Source organism: Chrysemys picta, chromosome 7 (genome assembly GCF_011386835.1).
Source record: "Chrysemys picta bellii isolate R12L10 chromosome 7, ASM1138683v2, whole genome shotgun sequence".
In the NCBI taxonomy this organism is placed as follows: Eukaryota; Metazoa; Chordata; order Testudines; family Emydidae; genus Chrysemys; species Chrysemys picta.
In genome coordinates this window covers 67,053,384-67,075,622 of record NC_088797.1, presented here as the reverse complement: position 1 = coordinate 67,075,622, position 22,239 = coordinate 67,053,384, and the positions used below count along the sequence as shown (strand labels likewise).

General features: G+C 38.3%; 1 protein-coding gene across 35 annotated transcripts in view; it reads left to right on the top strand.

Moving 5' to 3' along the window:
- The window catches only part of KCNMA1 (potassium calcium-activated channel subfamily M alpha 1), an 873,581-nt gene that overhangs the window by 605,113 nt on the left and 246,229 nt on the right, over positions 1-22,239 (top strand). For all 35 annotated transcript variants that reach the window (XM_065551703.1, XM_065551701.1, XM_065551699.1 and 32 more), the window contains exon 6: positions 18,405-18,480. In XM_065551703.1, the coding sequence (XP_065407775.1) occupies positions 18,405-18,480 (76 nt within the window). The remainder of the gene's footprint in view (positions 1-18,404; positions 18,481-22,239) is intronic.

The following is a 22,239-nucleotide window of genomic DNA, read 5'->3' as shown; positions in this document are numbered from 1 at the left end:
TGTTGGATGGCAGTGCCAAATTTCCACCCGTGGCTTGCCCCTCCCCCTGCCTATTCCCCAAGAGGGGATAGGAAGTGCACCACAGTCACTTATTCCTGCAGACCCAGAGCTAAGTTTAGGCCTTTCTGCTGAGAAAGCCCTCTTTTTTTCTTCCACAAACTTGGCCGTTTATGGCTCCACACTTCCAGAGGAACATATCTTTCAAGAGAAGCCATCCTTGTGAAAAGAGAGGCGCTCTCTTAGGTGTCTTGACCTATTTCCATGTAGGGCCTTGAAGGTTAGGGTTTGACCTTGATTTTGACTTGACATCCTATTTGAACCTATTGCAGTGAGTGGGACACTTGGGTGATATGCTGTCAGTAGATGCTGTTGTTGAGGAGAGGGGCTGATGCATTCTGGGCTAACTGAAGAGTTTTTAATGTTGGTGGCACTAACAGCATGACTGGCACCACTTCCAGCAGCACCTTGGGTAGCCTTTGGTGGTCTCCCATCCAAGGACTGACTAGGTCCTATGCTGCTTAATTTTGAGAATTTGGGAAGATCGGAGTCCAGGTCTGTGTGCATGTCCAGATACTGATCAGTATACCATGTTTCCTCACCATGCCATCTCTTTGCTATTTTGGGCTCTGGCTTGTGACATATCTGATTTTTTTCCCCAAACATATATATATACTGTTACGTATAGACCAGACTATCTGAACAGTGGACAATAATAACCAGCAGCTACAGGTGTTAAAGCAAACAGTGTCTGAACTTCACTGCAGTAAAAGTAGAAATAATGCAAGCCCTATAAAACTTGTTAGATGGTGTGCTCCCACTTCCGAGAGCTGAATCAGCTGCAGCAAGGCCAGGAACATAGATACCATGGTGATGACCAAAATAATGGACCCTGGATGCACTAGAGTGGAATAGAAGGAAAGTCCAATTTGACTTAACTCTGCCCCTTCCAGCAGCTGAGATAAACCACATTGTAATATATGCCTCTATGACAGAGGGATACCTACATAGTGATAGATAGAAATTGTTAGAAACAAACATTATCAAAGCTGATGACCTTCTTGTTGAAGGTGGGTTTTTGTTTTTTTATCTAACATATTGTTCATGCTGCTCACAAATTCATGTCCCTGAGATCAAGGATTATTGCTTAAGTGTTATCTACCTTCCTCCAGTGAGATAATATACTGTAAGGCTTTTTAAGACTGTGTACAGTGTAGAATGTATATATAAAAAAAGCTAATAATTTGATTTACCATCTATAGTGCTGGGTGTGGCCATGTGTTGTTTCATTGCTTTGCTGTTTGAAAGTTATTTTGTTTTATATTTTAAAATACATTTTTCTCCAATGTCTTTCATGTTTCAGCATAGTGGCAGTCTGTAGGATTTAGCAAAAAGAACAGGAGTACTTGTGGCACCTTAGAGACTAACAGATTTATTAGAGCATAAGCTTTCGTGGACTACAGCCCACTTCTTCGGATGCATATAGAATGGAACATATATTGAGGAGATATATATACACACATACAGAGAGCATAAACAGGTGACAGTCTCTACGCAAAAGAATTAATGGACACAAATCTGACATCAGGAATCATAATACTCAAAAACCAGTGGGAGAACACTTTAACCTGTCTGGTCATTCAGTGACAGACCTGCGGGTGGCTATATTACAACAGAAAAACTTCAAAAACAGACTCCAACGAGAGACTGCTGAGCTGGAATTGATATGCAAACTAGACACAATCAACAAAGGATTGAATAAGGACTGGGAATGGCTGAGCCATTACAAACATTGAATCTATCTCCCCTTGTAAGTATTCTCACACTTCTTATCAAACTGTCTGTACTGGGCTATCTTGATTATTACTTCAAAAGTTTTTTTTCTCTTACTTAATTGGCCTCTCAGAGTTGGTAAGACAACTCCCACCTGTTTATGCTCTCTGTATGTGTGTATATATATCTCCTCAATATATGTTCCATTCTATATGCATCCGAAGAAGTGGGCTGTAGTCCATGAAAGCTTATGCTCTAATAAATCTGTTAGTCTCTAAGGTGCCACAAGTACTCCTGTTCTTTTTGCGGATACAGACTAACACGGCTGCTACTCTGAAACCTGTAGGATTTAGGAAGATTTGTCATGATTAGTGAGACTTTCACTTTTATGCTTTTTCTCTGCCTGGAGGATATTTTATAAATATCTTTGTAGTACTAAGAAAAAATTGTATGATCATGTTTTAACTTACATATTCTTTCCTCCATACCTGTAACAGTATTTAGCACTTAGATGGTACTTTACATCTTCAAAGTATTGTACAAACATTAAATTATCCTCATGACAAAGCTGTCACATAGAGAACTATATATTATCTCCATCTTACAGATGGAAAAACAGAGAGAGAGAGAGAGTATGGTCTTGTCTTTACTTCAGAACTGTCTCACAATAGAACAGTAATAGGTCACTGTAAAGAAGGACAAGTCAATGTTCAATGATGTGTCAGCTACTTGTGATTAAACCGTGCTAGGGTTTGGGTTCACTATGACTCTCTGACAGGATGCTGAACACATCTCTTCCTTGTTCTAACACTGTAAAATTCTTTTTTGAAGACAAGGCCTAAGTGATTTGCTCATGATCACACACCAAGTCAGTTTAAGAGCTGAGATTGGAATTCAGGAGCCTCTTGACTCTGAGCCTACTATGCAGTCTCCTAGACCAGCCTACCTCTCTGCATTGACAAAATTCATGCTGACAGTCAATTCAGTGCTAAGGCATTGTTCTTCCCAATAACCTCTAACATCATGTTGTGGGATTGGCCCACTGCTGAATCAGAGGGAACAGGTCCTCTGCTGAATCCCCAGCATACACACAATGCTTTTAAATTGCTGACCCCAAAGGGAAGTTATAAGATTTGTTCCCTTACACCTTCTTAAGCCAACCCTCATTTACTTCACTGGTTTCAAATAGATGATCATCATACTAAACAGTATTGTTCCTCAATGCACTTTTAGTATTGTTTTAACTAAAGCAGTTTTAAATGAGTTGGTCAGTTTATCCTTGGAGATACCTGCTTCAGTGCCCCAGTATTTGGAAGAGTCTTTGAAGGCAGTGAAGAAGATAACAGCAATTTTCTACCTTCATGCTAAACAGTAACCTGCCTTACATAAGACTGAAAAGCAAAGCATTACTAACTATCCCTATGGAAAATAGGGACCCCATCGCAAAGAGACTGAAAGTAGTACAAATAACTTCCCCTGACACGTTCGTCTGGCACTGAATGTTGGAATCCAACACCATATGTCATCATCCTGCCAACACGTAGTTCAAATTCATGATTTTAACATGTGGAGCAGGCTTTTTTTTTTTTTTGGATTATTTCCTATTTTTATCACTTAATTCATGTTTTCAGCTTTTGCTCTACAAGTAAGATTTAGCAGACTATGGAGGGGCGGGGGGGGGGGAGGAGATCAGTACATATCTGAGTATAATCAGTCCCTCCAGCTTGTACTATAAAGCTGAGGAAATTAAAGGGACACTGTCAAATTATGAAGGGCCAAACCGTAGATTCTGTAATTTAAATAAGAGACTTGTTTGTTGCTCTTACTTAAGTACTGTGCTCAGAGCTTTATATGGCTCAGAAGACACATGGGCTCTACTTCCAAAATGTTATGATCTAAATGCAATATGAAATCCAATAATAATAGGTTTAGGTTTCGTAACAGACTAATTTTGTTCCCCAAGCGGATTGAAATGCAAACAGAAAACAAAAAACATACTGTAAATAGTATAAAGTTCTTGCAGTTTGACTTTATGCTAGGTGTGATCAGTAACACTGTTAAAGGTTGCCTTTTGTAAAATCCTTCCAGTTCTGAATGGGATTGTTCCAATTGCCCACATATTTGAATATATTTAAAGGGCCCAAGTCTGTTCCCATTAGTGTCAGTGGAGCTTTGCCATTGTCTCCAGTGGGAACATAACTTAGCCATGTATAGTAGCATTGTGTAGAACATCTAGGAGTCAGAACTATTGGTTTTCCCACTGTCTCACCGTGTAACCTTGTGCAGGTCTCTTAGTATCTCTGTGGTCCATTTTCCCTGTTTATAAAATTGGGACAGTGGTTCTGTACCAACATGTTTCTGATGTGCTTTGAGATCTTCAGATTGGAAATGCTATGTATTGCATTGTAAATGCATAGTGTTTGGTATTATTATGCACACATCAATCCTTATGGCATACAAGCATATAGTTCTTTATGGCACATAGGTATTTATGGCATCTTTTGCATGCAAAGAATTTGAAATACCATGTATACAGATTCTTCTGGACAAAGACCAAGTGTTTCCGTATGTCATATTCACAATGAAAAGATAGTTTAAGAAAGCACACTTTATGATATCAATGGTTTGTAAAGTCACAGCAGCTTGAAGGAATTTCTGGAAAATGGTAAGGAAGTAAGATCACAAGTTAGTAATATTTTAAAGAGGCATTTTTTTAAGCTAAGCACAGTAGGTGGGAGCCAAGTTGAACAAAAATCCCCTTTTGTGACCATCCACAACAACAAATCTGCCTGTGAGAGCTAATGCTGCCTGTTTCCAGTACTCTTGCTTTACAGTTCAAGACAATTTTTTATTCAGTATTATAGTTGTCATTAACTCAGGATTAGTTGAAGGTCGGGTTTGTTTGGTTTTTTTCATTTCATTGGAGCAAAATCCTGTAAGAGTTGGCTGATTATGTGACCCTTGCCTTCAGGATACAAGCTTTAACCAGAAGACAAGACATGTAATGCAGTCAAAGGAACAATTGGAATAACAATCTATGCCTCTAAGGCATTTGGTCCAAATGTCTCCCTTCTTCTACCAGGGCAAACTGTTCTTTCCATCTGGGAAGCGGCAGCCTTGTGGATTTCAGTGTGAGGGGTTTCTCCATTTATTCTTCCTTGGTGTGTCTGAAAGAAGCTTATGTGGTAATATCCAGATAGAAGATGGCTTTTAAGCTCTGGTACATCACAGATCGGATGAGCATCTGCACTGCCTGCCTGCCTGCCTGCCACTGTGATTTGGCTTCGCACTTGGTGATGTTTCCTGTGTATTTTTAGAGGGGTGAATTTGGGTGGAGTAGGGATTCATTCGGTTTGTTTCATGCGAGCAACGATGGCAGTGACATGTTGAGTTGCTTTTTGGTGACAACGTATAAAGGAGACTCTTGCATTATCTTCTGACTAACAAAACTGATCTGCTTCCAGATAGAAGTGGTATTAAAGAAAGAACTTTTCTCATCAGTCTCTCCCATTTGGTACTGAATTAGAAAAAGGAAGGGTAAAGATATACTTATCTTTGCTATCAAGGCATGCTGTGAATGGAGAGTGGAATACAGTTTTGTCTACACTCAGCCTTTACTGATCCTGAAGCTTCGTAGTCATGATACCCAGCAAGATATTAGTCTACCACAACCCCACTGGGGGCACTCGGACTGAGACTTACAGAACAACCAGGCGGCGTAAAAAGTCTCTAGGAGAACTGTTCCAAAATGGATACCGGGTCAAAGCTGGACATAGTGTCCCTGAAAAAGAGGAACAACACACTTTTCGACACTCCTTGGTGTCTTGTTATAGGGTCGGCGCCTACTGGGGTAAGGTCCAGCTCTTAAACTTTCTGCTTGAAAACTCTGGATGATTTTTCTGTGATCCTCGACATGGTGCTAATATAATCCTTCCCTAAGGAGAAGCTTTTTATGGTAAATTTTTCAACTTCAAGTAGTGCATTTGCAAGGCTACAGATTTTAGTTAGCTTCCAACAGAAATACTCTTCTTAAAGGCCCATTATGCAATATGCATTTCCGGATGAGATGTAAAATGCTGTCTGTAAAGGGGTTAAGTGTTCATCTGAAAATGACTTTTAATGCACTCCAAAATTGTTTAGAGACAGGATATAATATTCTACAATAAGGGAGTTATTTGGCAATTATTCTGGTTATTATTAAAATTGCCCTTATTGTTTTAGTGGATGTGAGTGTGGGGAAAGAAGACTTCAGATGTGTGCAGCAGAGAGCTTTAATAAAGAAAAATTTTGTGCCGCACCGTCTGAAAACACCGATGTCCAACCTTTGCAGATTTAGAACTATCTAATGCCCTTGATCCAATTTTTCCACGCTCTGTAAAGCTCTGGATTGTTATACACTTATACAACACTGCCAAGCAGAGAAGTATAAGCAAAATATTCTGGCTCTATCTTCTTCTTGCTTTTGTTGTTGTTAGTTCCATCTTTGCTTCCATGCAAGAGCAGACCCTGGGCGTACATACCCCCACTTTACTGTGCCTTTTTCTCCATATCACAGTTCTCTGTTCTCTTTTTGACCCGGATCCTCCAGGGAGGATCCTATGTGATTCTACAAAGCAAGGTGGGAGATTCAGGATTTGGGGAACCTATCTAGAGGCTTTGCATCCTGGAAAAGCTCATTACCCAGAGGGAGGCTAGTCTCTGAGGTTCATGGTCATTGTGTTATATAATTATCAGACCAGATCATATCTGGTTTCCCAGAAAGGATAGATTTAGTCATTGGTTAATATATTTGACGATTAATTAATTTCACTGAAGATATTATTTGGCTTATTCTAGAGCTGGTCAAATATTGGAAAAAATGTCATTCTTTTGATGAATAAGAGCATAACTGGATTTTTAGTATTTGACCAGTGTCAGAAATAATATGGCAAACCTTGTGAGAACACTAATAACCATATAGTTAAAAAATCACGAACACAAAAACTTCTGGAGGAAGCTTAGATTATACTGAAGGAACAACTCAGTTGTGAAGCTCCTCAAAGTGTGGGAAGCAGGAAATGGAAGTGTTATGCCAAGGCCTTGATGCTGTGGACTGAAGTAAATAGTGTGTCCCAATATATTTGGAAAATGATCATGCAAACTACAAAAAAAAAAAATGCATGAAAAAGGGAAAATGCAGAACCTTGATGGAAAATAATTTCATGTCTAAGCCTGCAATCTACATACAGACAAAATCCCACCGAAATAAATGGGTATTTTACCTGCAGAACATGGGAAAATCAGGGGGAGTTAGGCACCCCACTCCCAATTGTGGCTTTTTAATATCCCCTGACTAGTTTTTTATGTCAATGAATAGTTTATCTGAGGGGATTTCCCTGTGTTCTCCTTTGCAAATTACATTGATGCTGAAGAGGAGTTCCCTTTGTTGGGATTTGTAACCTTTGAGTAATCCTGATTGATGCTGTTTACTAATCCGCTTGAAATCATTAATTTTGTAGAGCAGATTGCATCAGTGCTTGAATGATATGTGGAGAATGTAGTTACTGCATCTTTTAGAAATTTAATGGATTCTAAGACTTAAATTTACGCTGTTTGTTTTGCAAGTAAACTTTCTGGGGCAAACATATTTTTCTTTGCTACTGAAACCACTTTGCATATCAGCCATGCATTTTCTATTTTAATGTAACTGCCTTCCAGCTCTCAAGCATAGATGCAGAAATCAATGGGGTGTTGAGTATTCACCTCTCACAGGAAGGGGCCTTTACGAGGTTTGATCTATCATGCACTGAAATCAATTGACAGACTCCCATTGGCTTCAGTGGACTTTGAAGCAGTCCGTTTGTGATGCAGCAATTCAGTTTCTAAGCACACTGGACATATCACTGACAAAAACTTGAGTGCCTGGGACTCCACTGAACTGAATGGCTTAGTGGGACCGGAGCTCAACCTCTAAGCAAATAAGTGTGTATCTCTGATCAGAAAAAAAAGAATTCTCCCATGTCAATTCTGGAGATTGAAAACTTTACTTATGGTCAGGTTTTTTTAAAGGCCTGTAATTTTGTACAAATCTAACAATTGGATGTCTGCCTTCCATCCCTTACACCTGCCATTGATGGCTTGTGTACAGTTAGAGACTGTTTCAGGTTCCTTTGGAAATTTGGCCTACATTGTCAACTTTCCAAATGTGTATTTTAGTAATCAGTTTGAGAGATTAGTGGCCTGAATTTTAAGGTGCCTAGTGATTTTGTTGCCTTGGTTTTTGGGTTCCCAACTTCAGATAATTTGAAGGGCCCTGATTTTCAGGGGAAGAGGAAAAAAAAAAAGCACCTGCCCTCTGAAAATCAGGCTCCTTTACGATGTCCTGAATTGGGCAATCAAAATCATTGGACACTTTTGAAGATGTAGGCCAGGATAGCTGCATTTCTTATTACTTAGAATATTTAATTCATAATTGGTTTTTATTCACTTCATTGTATTAAAAGCACCAGTCTAACTCCTGAACAACCTTTTTAAAAACATGTAACATGCAAATACCTAATTTTTCTAAACTAAAATATAGTACTTCCCTCAACCCTGTGAACCCACCACACATTGTGTGTAAATACATACCCATCCAGTAAAAATAATAGAATGTAGCACTCACATAGTGCTTTATACCTTCAAAACTCTCTGCAAACAACTGGTTAATCCTCACAACCACCCGGTTAACTATGCAAGTATCACTTCAGTCTACAGTAAGAAAGTATTCATGTGATATACTAGGTGCCCAAATGAGGAATTAGGTAGAACTGAATCCAGATGTTATTGGACTTCATGCAGGAACTACTGAAAGTCTGGCCTGATTATCACAATGGTCCCTTCTTCCCTAAAAATGTATGAATCTATTAACTCTGCCCTGGACATACTTCCAGCTGGGAAGAGCCTGCAAAAACACCTCAGTAGTCCACTTTACAGTTGGTGTCCCCTGGTAGCCTAATCCTGCAGCCATCACCTGTTTTAGAACTTCCAATGAGATATACAGTAGCTGCAGGACTGAAAGGCTGTTGGGTAAAACCCTACCCAGGGGGTACAAATCCCTCATCCAAGAGGAGGGTTTTTATTATTGTATGTGTTTTGTGTTTTGAAGTGTGGTTCTCTTTGTAAAGTGGCATTGTGGAGTTCCATGTTTATTGCAGATCTGTGATTTCTATGCTCAGTTTACAACTCAAATGATGTTTATTTCTGGCTATCAGCCCTGCATGTTCATCCTGGGATCTGCAAGTCAAGCTGGGTTCTTTCCATCTGCACATCATCACCGTCATTCTATTGTAAAAGTTCTGAAGGTCAAAATATGCCCCGAGTGACATATGTACAACCCCCCTGTGGTCAATAATTTGGTGCATGTGGAATTGCTTGGAGTACAGGGCTTGTCTGTATTAGAAATTGTACTGATTGATCATTATCCATTGATCTAGTTAAACCTGTGCAAATGTAAACATACTTAAATTGGTTTAACCCTTGTTTAAATCAAGTTAGCTTGTGTCAGTAAATTATCAATTTAAACAAAGCAGTTGAAGTGAGGATTACACCAGTTTAAATGTGTCAATATTAGGAGTTTGCACCGTTTTAACTAGATGGATTTAAATTCAGTTTAGTTAACCAGTGCAACTTTTCTAATGTAAAGAATCCTCTTAATGGTGCACAAGAAGGAGTAGAATCCAGTTCATTCTCTCTTTTGTGTTGGATCTGCAGGGTTGGGAGTTGTGAAAATCATAAAGACTTAGTTTAATCACTAAAGGAAGCAGAGATCACTATGATTACACACAGAGAACAGATGTGTTGAGTAGGAAAATGCCAGTTTAACAGAGTCACTTTCTGGAGTAAATCTACACTATTAGACTATAGGCTTTATGCATTGTGTTCTCTAGATAAGAGAGGCAGTTTTGGGATATTTTTTTTTTAAAGGTAGGGAAAGATTAATCACAAATTATATTGCAGTAGATACCCTATGTTTCTGCTCAAGTCAGCTCACATGTAGAAGACTCCAACATAAAATTCATCACTTGAATAAAGGAGAATGAATTCAAAGGAAAGCATTTGGAGTGCTCTTCTGGATGATTTGAGTCATTAACTTAACCAGGCAGGAGCAGGATCCAAATTAAATATCTGATGCACAGAATCAATCTGAAATCAGAATGGAGTTTACTGAAATAAATAGTGATTTGACCTAAACAGAATATATAGAGATTATTCATCATACAAACAAGGCAATTTAGCATTTATTCCATGTTATGAAGTAATAAGATAATGCATCACTACAGAGACAGAATAATTTCCCAGATAGTTTTTGCTAGGTAAAGCCACAAAACTTCCTGTTGTTATATGCAGAGCTGATACGGCTGTGGGAGAGCAAGATAGATTCCTTTCTGTTTGTTACACCTTCAGAAGTATTGTTAACAATAAGTCCCTATTACAGAATCTTTATTACTGTTGATGTACAAGTCATAAAGAACATGGCTTGAATTTCAGATCCCTGGTGCATTTGTAGGGTTGACAGAGAAATCATCTTTTTAACTATCAACTGAGAGAATTTGACATGGGATCAGTAAGAGACAATAAATAGGGAGCATCATGTTACTAGTGTTATGCAGTTATTTTTCAGAGCTGAGTGGCACTTCATGGAGTATGCACCTATTACTGTGACTTAAATTAGACTTATCAGCAAATTAAACCAAATGTAAGCAGAACAGGTTTTGCTGGGTCTGGACTGATAGTAAGCTGATTTTTTTATCAAGCCTCTGAGTAATTCAGCCCATTTTGTTTCTGACAACAGTCTCGGTACTATGGCAGACTGATCAGTGTGAGTAAAGGATTACCGTGTCCTCTCTCAAAGAAGCATCTTTGATTGTGAGCACGCTTTTGGCATGTCATTAATACAGCAGCAGAATGAAGTGGTCTGTGGGCTCTCCCTTGAGGGCGTCCTCAGTCCGTTCATCATCTCCTTGCTAAGCACAAGATCATACTGGCAATCATCTACTCATGGCAAACTCATTTAATCTGAGTCTGCCTCTTAAAGTTCATTTCCAGCAGCTGCTCTTTGAAGTCTATTTGAAGAAAGGATTGAAACCTCTGAATTACTTCAGTCTTTCCAAATGCATGTTATTTACTGCACAGGATAGAGCAGTTAATGCTCAAATGCTTTACATCCCAAAACACATTTACACACATACACCCCTTTCAACAGTAGTCATTTAAGAATGGGATTTCCCCTTTTTCTTTGGTCTCAGTTTAACTAGTTAATTCTACTATCAAGGGGTGAAATTCACTCTAATGCAGAGCAGCGAGGGATGGTCCTCCAGTCCATTTCAGCCCCATGATGAGTTATTTGCACACCCTCTGGATCCAGTGTAACCATCCCCACTGCAGGGAGTCATTTTGAGTGCTGGGGTATGCAAGACCTGTCTATGTTTGGTTCTACATGCTCTGAGGTAAGTGCTCTAGGTGTTTCCAGCACTAGGTCCTTCAGGTTGTAGGCCTAGGTATGTCCCCATAAACACTCACAGAGTCTGATGATGACAAACAGTTGTTTCATTAAAAGCTGTTATTGTAGACTTTAAGGTACAAACACAAGATGCACCAACTGATCCTAGCTCAGCCTCTCACAGGAGTGGGCAGGTGGGGCTCCCACAGCCTACTGTCAGGATTGCTGACTCCAGGCCACCCTTCTCCCAGAGGCAATCATTCATGGGCCTGCAGATGTCCCTGCCAGAGTTCAGTACTTTTGTCGATCTTGTTCAGACTGATTTGCACAGCCCCTCTTGTTTATAGGCCATTCCTGAGTACCCATCTGTTGTGACTGCTGCTGGCCCATTTACCAGCAAAAGGCTGCTTCCCAGCCTAGCTGTCAGCCCTTCAGTCCCAGCTCCCAAACTGTCCAGTCTTCTCACCATAGTCAGCTCCCAGGATGCTTCCTCCAGCCTTCTGCTCCTGCTCCCTCCTGAGCCAGGGCCCTCTGACTCTGGCAGTACTTTCTTTTCCTAGTCTGGAGGGATTATTGAGCATTCAACTGGTTGGATGTTCACTGAAGAATTAACAAAGTGCCCAGAAGTGAGCCAGCAGGTTCATTAGAAATGATTCCATGGATCCAGCAGCCCTAACGCTCAATGCAAGTGAAGCAGATGAACACAGCAAGTGAAGCAGATTTCAGTCACTCTTCTAGCACATAGGCTATAGTTGTGACCATTGGTGTGGGGGCTGTGATACATTTGGGGTCAAAATCCAAAAGTCACTAATAAGAGGTTCTTTTACTCAGGTGTCCACTTTAATGTTTGGTGCAGGATATAAGATTGGTGAATCATAAAATCCTAGGATTGGAAGGGACCTGGAGAGGTCATCTACTCCAGTCCTTTGTACTCATGGCTTGACTAAGTATTATCTAGACCATCCCTGACAGGTGTTTGTCTAACCTGCTCTTAAAAATCTCCAATGACAGAGAAGCCATGACTTCCCTGAGTAATTTATTCCTGTGCTTAACCACTCTAACAGTTAGGAAGTTTTTCCTAATGTCCATCCTAAACTGTCCTTGCTGCAATTTCAGCCCATTGCTTCTTGTCCCATTTTCAGAGGTTAAGGAGAATTATTTTTCTCCTTCTTCCTTGTAACAACCTTTTATGTACTTGAAAACTCTCACCATGTGTCCCCTCTCAGTCTTCTCCAAACTAAACAAACCCATTTTTTTCAAAAACAATGAGGAGTACTTTTGGCATCTTCGAGACTAACAAATTTATTTGGGCATAAGTTTTCATGGGCTAAAACCCACTTCATCAGATGCATGGAGTGGAAAATACAGTATATATATATATATATATATATATATATATATATATATATATATATATATATATATATACACGCACACACAGAGTACATGAAAAGATGGGAGTTGCCTTACCAAGTATGGGGTCAGTTCTAATGAGACAATTCAGTTAAAGGGGAAGTGGGCTATTATCAACAGGAGGAAAAATCACTTTTGAAATGGGCCACCCTGATTACTACTACAAAAATTGACAAGAAGGTATGAATAACAGTAGGGGGAAATTAGCATGGGGAAATTAGTTTTTGTAGTGACCCATCCACTCCCAGTCTTTATTCAGGCCTAATTTGTGGTGTCCAGTTTGCAAATTAATTCCAGTTCTGTAGTTTCTCATTGGAGTCGGTTTTTGAAGTTTTTTTGTTGAAGAATTGTCACTTTCAAGTCTATTATTGAGTGACCAGGGAGATTGAAGTGTTCTCTGACTGTTTTTTTAAGGTTATAATTCTTGATGTCAGATTTGTGTCCATTTATTCTTTTGCGTAGAGACTGTCCGGTTTGGCCAATATACATGGAAGAGGGGCATTGCTGGCACATGATGGCATATATCACATTGGTAGATGTGCAGGTGAACGAGCCCCTGATGGTGTGGCTGATGTGGTTAGATCCTATGATGGTGTCCCTTGAATAGATATGTGGACAGAGTTGGCAACGGGGTTTGTTGCAGGGACAGGTTCCTGGGATAGTGTTTTTGTTGTGTGGTGTCTAATTGCTGGTGAGTATTTGCTTCAGGTTGGGGGGCTGTCTGTAAGCAAGGACTGGCCTTTCTCTCAAAGTCTGTGAGAGTGAGGGATCGTCCTTCAGGATAGGTTGTAGATACTTGATGATGCACTGGAGAGGTTTTAGTTGGGGGCTGAAGGTGACAGCTAGTGGCGTTCTGTTACTTTCTTTGTTGGGCCTGTACTGTAGTAGGTGACTTCTGTGTACCCTTTTGGCTCTGTCAATCTGTTTCTTCACTTCAGCAGGTGGGTATTATAGTTTTAAAAACAGTTGATAGAGATCCTGTAGGTGTTTGTTTCTGTCTGAGGGATTGGAGCAAATGCGGTTGTATCTTAGAGCTTAGCTTTAGACTGTGGATCATGTGATGTGGTCTGGATGAAAGCTGGAGGCATGTAGGTAAGTATAGCAGTCAGTAGGTTTCCGGTACAGGATGGTGTTTATGTGACCATCACTTATTTGCACTGTAGTGTCCAGGAAGTGGATCTCTTGTGTAGACTGGTCCAGGCTGAGGTTGATGTGGGTTGGAAATTGTTGAAATCCTGGTGGAAATCCTCAAGGGCCATTTTCAATCTTCTCTCATAGGTTATGTTTTTATGTATGTAGAGACATGAAGACTTTATTTAGTACTCAAGTATCAGAGGGGTAGCCGTGTTAGTCTGAATCTGTAAAAAGCAACAGAGGGTCCTGTGGCATCTTCAGATGTCTGAAGAAGTGAGGTTCTTACCCACGAAAGCTTATGCTCCCAATACTTCTGTTAGTCTTAAAGGTGCCACAGGACGCCCTGTTGCTTATTTAGTACTGAAATTCAAGGGTGCAAGTATAATTATAAGCAAAGAAAAATAAAGATAAGTGTAGCAAAACAATGCCCTGCAATGTGCATACTCACAACCTTATGGAGATCATTTGGAATGAAGATGGAAAGAATAGTAACTGGAGAAGCACTGTAAATGGGAGTGACAATAAGGTTTCCGATGTCCTGTCATCGTGATGTCCCAACTAAGGACTAGGCATAGAACTCTTCAATACACTTTCCCTTACACCCACACATGTCTGGGACCATATTTGATTAAGTCTCAGTCCCCTTCCCATGTTTGGTATTCTCGGAGACCAATGTTGGGATTCCGGCTGGTATGACCAATTTATGTCAATGCATTTCACAATGGTTTTGACATGTAAATGTGGGTTTGTTCCATGGATATATATTCCAAAAGCCCATAAAACTCTATCATTTTAAGCTTAGTCTGTTCTGTAGCCTTTGATTAATTTAGAGTGCAAGATGCACAAGTAACTAATAACAGGTTCGTTTACTCAGGTGGCTATGTAAATGTATTACAGAAGATGAGTTTGGTGAATCACACACAGACATGAGGACTATATTTAGTACTTAAATACATGCAAGTAAAACAAGTGTAGGGAAACTGTCACCATTATGCATAGTCACAACCTTCTGAAGACCACCCAGAAGCATCAGAGAAGGGAAAGATGTTAGGAAAAGTAAGTGGGAATTATGTTTCAGATTTCCACCATCCTGTCATCCCAGTGTCCCAACCAGAGGCTGGTCTGACTGTATTTTTGTATCCTTTTTCCTTACCCCCTCCTCCCCCACACACACACATCCAGGACCATATTTGATTTAGGTCTCAGCCTTCTGCCCATGTTTGTCATTCCAGGGAACCATAATTAAAGTTCTGTTTGCTAGCATAAGATACTTGCATCATAAATTTCCCAATATTTCCAACACATTAATACGTTTACCAAAAATCCCCCCCAAATCCATTATTTCAAGTGTAAAATGCCCTTCTGTGGTTTTCTTGTTTATCACAAAATCTTATAACCTTAGGACAAGCACTATAGGCTAACAACTACAGTATGTAGGTCTCATACTTTTGTAAAGCCTATAACCATAATTTTACATTTGTTTTCCTTACTTGCATTACAGCTTTAATTATTTTTATTATCAACATCTTTAAGCATTTTAATTTTCCCTAATATTTAGATTATAGTTCGATTTTAAGCATAAACCTTCCAAGATAAGTCAGGGGTCACAGGTCAACAGTTCCTTTGCTGTTTACTTGTTTATCACAAGATACGTATTGTTAAAACTTATAATTCTAGGTCAAGCACTTATGTGAAGAATTTAGGCCTTATGCTAACTGCTAGCCTCCATTAGGCCTCAAATTTATTGCAAAGTCTATTTCCACTATTTATACATTTTGTTTTTCACTTCTTGCGATAGAGCTCTAATATTAACATTTTTAAGCATATTCACTTTTCCTAACATATAAATTTTAGTTTAAACATCAGCATAAACCTTCCAATATCAGGCATCAAGGGTCAACAGGGGTGTTTCACTATAGGCATGTGGTTTGGTTCCATTTTGGAGGATGTATTTAGCCTCCCTAAATTGTTCTGATTAAATGTGCTTCATGTAGGGGAATTTTATCCGAGGAAAATGATGATGTCCCAACTCAGTTTGAATGGTGCGTCCCAAACTTTCACCAAATGTGCAGGGTTTCAGAGGAAGGCAGTTTTTTATATAATTCAAAAACATTTTTGAATATTTATAACATATTTTTTCTCCTAAAATATCAGCAATGAATTTTTGTAAAAATCAAGAGAAATAAACAGCATAAATTGGGAGCACTAGTAGTAATACAGGTATAAAGCTTTGGGTTCCATTCAGAAGGGCACTGAAAAAACTTAGTTTTCCCATGCTTATCCTTAATATGTGTACCTATTAATTCCAGAAAACATTAGCTGGAAATGTTGTCAGAGCAGGTTGCTGTAAAATTCCCTCTGTGATTCCAGTCAGGGTAGTAATACATGTAGGATAGTCTGCCTTTTTATTATGATGGCATTTCCTGTCCTGGCTTCCGTTTGGATGTGCAGCGATGCAAGAATTATAAACGTTGGTTGAGGAAGCTAAACAGGTATTTCAGAACCTTCTGAAAAGTTTGTTTTAGTGTTTTAGGTTCAGGTCCACAGATGAGGAAATATCAGATGCCATGATGAGAGTGTTATTTTTACCGCATTCCTATTCACCATCTTTGGATATCATTCATGGCACATGCTATATAGTTTCTGGGATTTGATGCTTCACCTTCATTTCAAAAGACTCACCTTGGCAATAAACTGATAACGACGCAAAAAAGATGGCTTCATGAAAAAGATGCAAGGGTTGTGTCACCCTGAGCAGTGCTGTTTTTAAGTAAACTGGCCTCTAACCCATTCACTTTCTTTTTCAAGTAGTATTCCCTGAAGGAACATTTTTAAAATGATGTAGGCTATAGCAATTGTAGAACCTCACTGCTAATGATTTTTCAGCTGCAGCAAACAATTTACTGTAACCATTTGCTGTTTGGTGTGTTGTGCCTCCTTTGTCTGACCATTTAAACTAGGTAAAAATCACTGTGAGGAGTTGGAAATAGAGATTTTGGAGCTAACCATAACCTTTCCCAGCCTTCTTAGCAGCTTTTGGTTATTTTTGTCTCCAAGAAGCAGACTTTTCTTTTGAAACCGGATGATATAGCTTAGCTTTCTTGTTACCTGTTCCTAAACTACTGACTTGATAATTGGGATCATATGGAAAATTTAGTAATATCGAACAGTTTTGTATTGTTTTTTTTTTTTTAATCTAGATCTCAGGTGACTCTGCAAATCTTGATTAATTCTCACTATACCCTTGTAAAGTACTCAATGAAGTATTATTATGCCCATTTTACACATAAGATCTTCGACCTCGTTAAGACTGCTTTGCATCACTTGGAAATAATGATGACGATAAGAATAATAATATGTAACTACCCCACTGGCGTGTTGTAAAATTAACTCTGCAAACACATGTATAATTTCACTTTTGTGAGTAGTCCCACTGGAGTCAACTGCTATGAGTCAAGTTGTACATGTGGTTAAGTTTTTGTAGCATTGTATCCTTAGTTAGCACTTTGAAAATAGAAAGTGCTGTATATGTGCTAAATGAGATTATTAGTTGTTACTAAATTAAACATGTCAGTAAGGAGGATGCATGAGTTGACGTGCCCTAGGCCCAACCCTAGCGGTCAAGCTACCATATTAAGCAATTTTTATGTAACTCTTGGCCCTACTGTGCAGTTAAAAAAAAAAAAATCCTCAAAAGCCTTCTGTTTAACTTTATAAGCTGTATATATAAAATACACAATGTACCTTTACTCATATGCCAAAGATCTGCAGCAAAATTGTTTAGTACCAGCATAAGTCTCTCAGTAATTTAAGCCCTTAATCTTTTATGGTATTTTCTCTTGCTCTCTCGCTCGCTCTCTCTGTCTGGCCCTGCAGCTGTCTGAGAATTGCTATCCAAGCAACCTGATTTCAACAACTCAATGCTATCTCTTTATAAATATTATTTTTCTAAGAACCAAAGTTCAGTCATTTACTGTAATTGTAACCTGCTTGAAGGCAAATGCAGTAGTTTTACCTTTTTTAAAGCCACAGTACATGGTAACTACATATCCCTGTCTGAAGTTTTAGAGTTTGGGGTGGGGATATGGAGCATTATACCTAATAAAATATTTTACGTCATTAAGAATTACCAATTTAATCAGGCCTATCCACTGTCTGGGTTTTTTTTTTCTTCAAAAATCAGGTTATCAGATCTCTTGCCCATAATCTCTTAGTTTTTGCTAAGCACTGGGGGAGTTGTGAGCTTTCAGGAGTATCTATATATCTATATTTGCAAAAGTAAGCCATTCTAGAAGAGAGGAATATGGGCACTAAGACTACCAACTGAGGCTAAGTAAAGTTTTTTCTTCTTAGCTCTGAGGTAATCATAGCTGTTTAAATTTCCCACACGATAACTTAATACTTGAAGTATGCATTTCTGGTAGGGTATAGAAACAGATCTAAATTAAACTGAAAAAAGCTGGTCAAGATCTTGGGACTATTAAATATGGAAGAACACTTCAAAGGTATTTGACATTCTGTATGCTACATACCATTGATTTAATTGATTGTTACCATTATAAATCGGATGTTATAACAGTATGGGTCACTGTGCACTGGAGTTATGTCTGATTCTCTTTTTATGCAGGTTTAAGATTTTTAAGAGCCCTTAGACTGATACAGTTTTCAGAAATTTTGCAGTTTCTGAATATCCTAAAAACAAGGTAAGACTTTAATACCTACTTAACCTGTCTGTAGTCTGTCTTCTCCAGTTTATAGTCATAGTCAGAGGTAATTTCTCCTTTCATAATGCCATTAGAATGAATGGAAGTTATGGTTTGAATAGCACACACCAAAACGCAAATGTTTTATATATATGTATGTGTGTATGTGCACGCGCACACACACACACACACACACACAACCCTTTTGACTTTTTTTCCTGATGTAATTTTCATTAAAGACACTAGACTCTAAGGCACATTCATGAGTCAAGTCATGTTTGAGCCTCATCCATGCAGCTATTCCATCTTTTAGTAAATGTGATTATTAGTTTAATTGGTGACTAGTTTCATTGGTGAACCTGTTGCATTGGTGAACTAAGTGCCTCCTAATATATGGTCTTATTTCTCATACAAATATATAGTCATCTCTTGTTTTCTAAATTCCCATTCCATCCTGTATTTCTGGTGAATGGTTTATCAATTTAAATGTCTCTTTGATATCATCTGTGGATATTTCACTTGATACATTTTTATACCTGTAATATTCAAGGGACTGAGTGATTATAAATGTAAAGGCAGAGTGATAGATCTACACATTGTTTAAATAATCCATCCTTCCTCATTCTGGATCCCTACTTTATTGTCTCATTAAATTAGAAATAACTTGCCCAACAAAATACTCAACAGGGAGATGGCAGTTTAGAGATAATCATTATGGTTCTTCATCATTATGAAAATCTTAGATTTCAAAAACATTTTTACATTGATTTTCCACTCTGGATATCTCATTCCGTTCATTGTCATAAGCGTTCCTTTAGAAGGATGTTTAAAATACCTCAGTTAACAACAGTGTTGTTCCCATTTTAACTGCTTTTGTGTGGCTGAACATACTTGGTATGGGAAGCAGAATGCACATTAGCTACTACTATGCGCATTAGTTAATCACCTTGAAGCACCAAAGGGACTGTGCCATGTTTCACAGCAGCAAAGGGATTAACTTTTTAACATGCATGAAAATACACCAGCTAAAATATTGAACTAATGTTCTAGTAATTATTTTTAAATACTAGAAGTTCAGTTCCAATTTAAAATCCCCCTTCTCTTTCCCTATTGATTCATCATCACGTATTTGAGGGTGTGTAACTCAGGTGGAGTTTATTACCCTTAATGAGCAATGAACCCATGTACATCACCCTACTGTTGGTGAATAAATAGACCCTTCAGATGTGCACAGGTTCATGACAACCAGCAGGCTCTGCAACCCTTTAAAACCTTTAAACTGTTCTCATTAGTCAACCTTTCATATTGAAAGAGATCCTAAATGACTCTGGAACTGGCTTAAGATCTGCCTGGAACTGTGTGAGCATGTAGCCAATGTAGTTTTTCTTCTTAAAATAATGAAACTAGTTTAATACACACAAAGAGAAACTACAGTCCTGTAGCCTTAAAATGCCACTGGTCCTGCAGAGAGAAAGTGTAATTGTTACAGAAACTCAGTGTATTAAAATCTCCTTGCAGAACACAAAGAATCTTATCCAAAGCCCACTGAAGTCAATAGAAGGACTCGCAATGACTTCAGTAGGCTTTGGATAAAGGTTCAAATCCCCTTCGGGAGTGGTGGGAATTTTAAGGCTCCAGAACTGTAAGTGAAGGGGAGATGCATTAATTAAATGTGTTCCATTTAAAGCTGGCTTAGGACTTGACCCCTTTGTTCATAACAACATTTGTCTGGTGCCAAACTTTCCTCCCAAATTAGATGCTCATCATCTTTGTAATTATTTACATGAATATGCAGGCATCCGTAAATCTCCTGTTCTGATTACTATAAAGCCCTTCAAATCCAGCTTACTTATGTGGCTGCCTTTCAGTTTTACTCAGTTGATTAACCCAAACTGGTTTATCACTAAACAATTCTTTTAATTTAAAAATCATCAAAGGCCTCAAAATAAATTGTTTCATGTGTCCCACCCTATTCTTGAGCATGCAGTAATCAGGCACATCTGATATCTCATGTCTCATTTAATAAACCTAAAGACAATTTAATAGTATAAAATACTACTGGTGTCCAAAAAGTATCATTGTATAAAATTTGTGGGCCAAACTGGAATGAATGGATATTATTTTATTGACTTCAATGCAGTTGCCTTCAGTTATACTAGACCTGAAATTAGACCTGGAAGCTTTATTGTTGGTGGTGGTGTTTTTAAATGGATACAATGTGCAAAATTAACCCCATAACCTAAAAACAGAAAAAGAAAGAGGGAGGAAAATGTATCTAATAAGCATTAAGAATAATTAATAATGGAACAAAATGTTCCATGCTAATCATGCACTTAAGTATAACTTGTAACCAGACACACCTAGCATTAAAGCCCATTGTGATAAGCCATACATACAAAAATTGTGTGGAATTCTAGCCAGCACCAACAAAAACTATTTCCATCAGCGATGCTCATAGGTGCTATATATCAAAATTATTCTGTAAATAAAATCAAATGTGGAAAAAGAAAGCTTTTCATAATATTTTTGTATTATAATCTTTCAGATAAGATGTAAAACCAAGGTGCTGACCACTTGTGGTTACTAATCATCTTTTAGCACTTTTGCAAGAGTTAGAACAGTTAACTCAGTTAACTCACTAAATTCCTTTTTTTGATTAAATATATTCTGCCTACATAAATTCTAACAGAAGTTTGTTATATACAGAGGTGTTCCTCACTTTCTGCCCTAACCTGTGATTTAGAACTGTATGCTGTAAAACAGCTGCTGCATTCTATCATGCAGATGACTTCACTTCAGCCACAGGTGAAGTGTCTCCTGGATAGAGAGAGCCGTAAAACATTGTAGGATCCTATATTATGCTTCTGTAGACATTTTAAAATATTGTTGTTCATATCTGAATATGAAGGCCAAATACTGTTGAGGCCAATGGGAAATGCATGCACACATAGCAGCTGATTTGCAAGACAAGCCAAATATCAGAAGGCTCAGGATAGAGCCTGAAATGTTCAGCTGCAATAATAAATACAATTTATCATTATCAACACTGAAATAATTATATTTTAAACATTAACTCTTTGGATTATTTAAACAATTCTGAATGTATTATTTCATATTCCTCTCTTAAAAGTGATCCATGCTTGTGTGAAGAATGCTCTAAACAAATAACATAAGGGACCATTTTAGTATGTTGTGTGTTCAGCAGCAACATCTATTGACAAGTATGGTGTAATACTGATGGGTTATGCAGCACATCCCTTCTTCTCTATCTCATGTGCAAAGACAGTGCCTGTAATATCTGGTCTTGCTGGGAAGGAAGAGAATTCCCCTCCCTTGGAAAATATTATTGACTTTAACCCCTAAATTAAAATTACTGCCTGCAAGGTTTTATTTTCTATAATACAAAGTCAAAGAGAGACGCTGAGTGAATGTAGCAATTGAAGGACTCGGATTAAAGGAACAAATCTCATTCATACCATCAGCAGAAGGGCCATTCATAATACTGTGATCCACAGGAAGCAGCTAGAACACTTTACAAATGGAAAGGGAGTATATTAAACAGGTAGTTGTTGGGTGTTGTGTAATTATCAGAACATTTAAAAAATGCCTAACTGTTCTTTAGCAGACCCTCTATGGATGCAGAAAGAGTTTACCACCTACTTGTGTAAACTGAACCTCTAGGAGGCTAACCATGTCCCTTACTAATTTAAAGTTTATGTACTTACCTATGAAATGTAATGTATCTTTTTCAGAATTGTT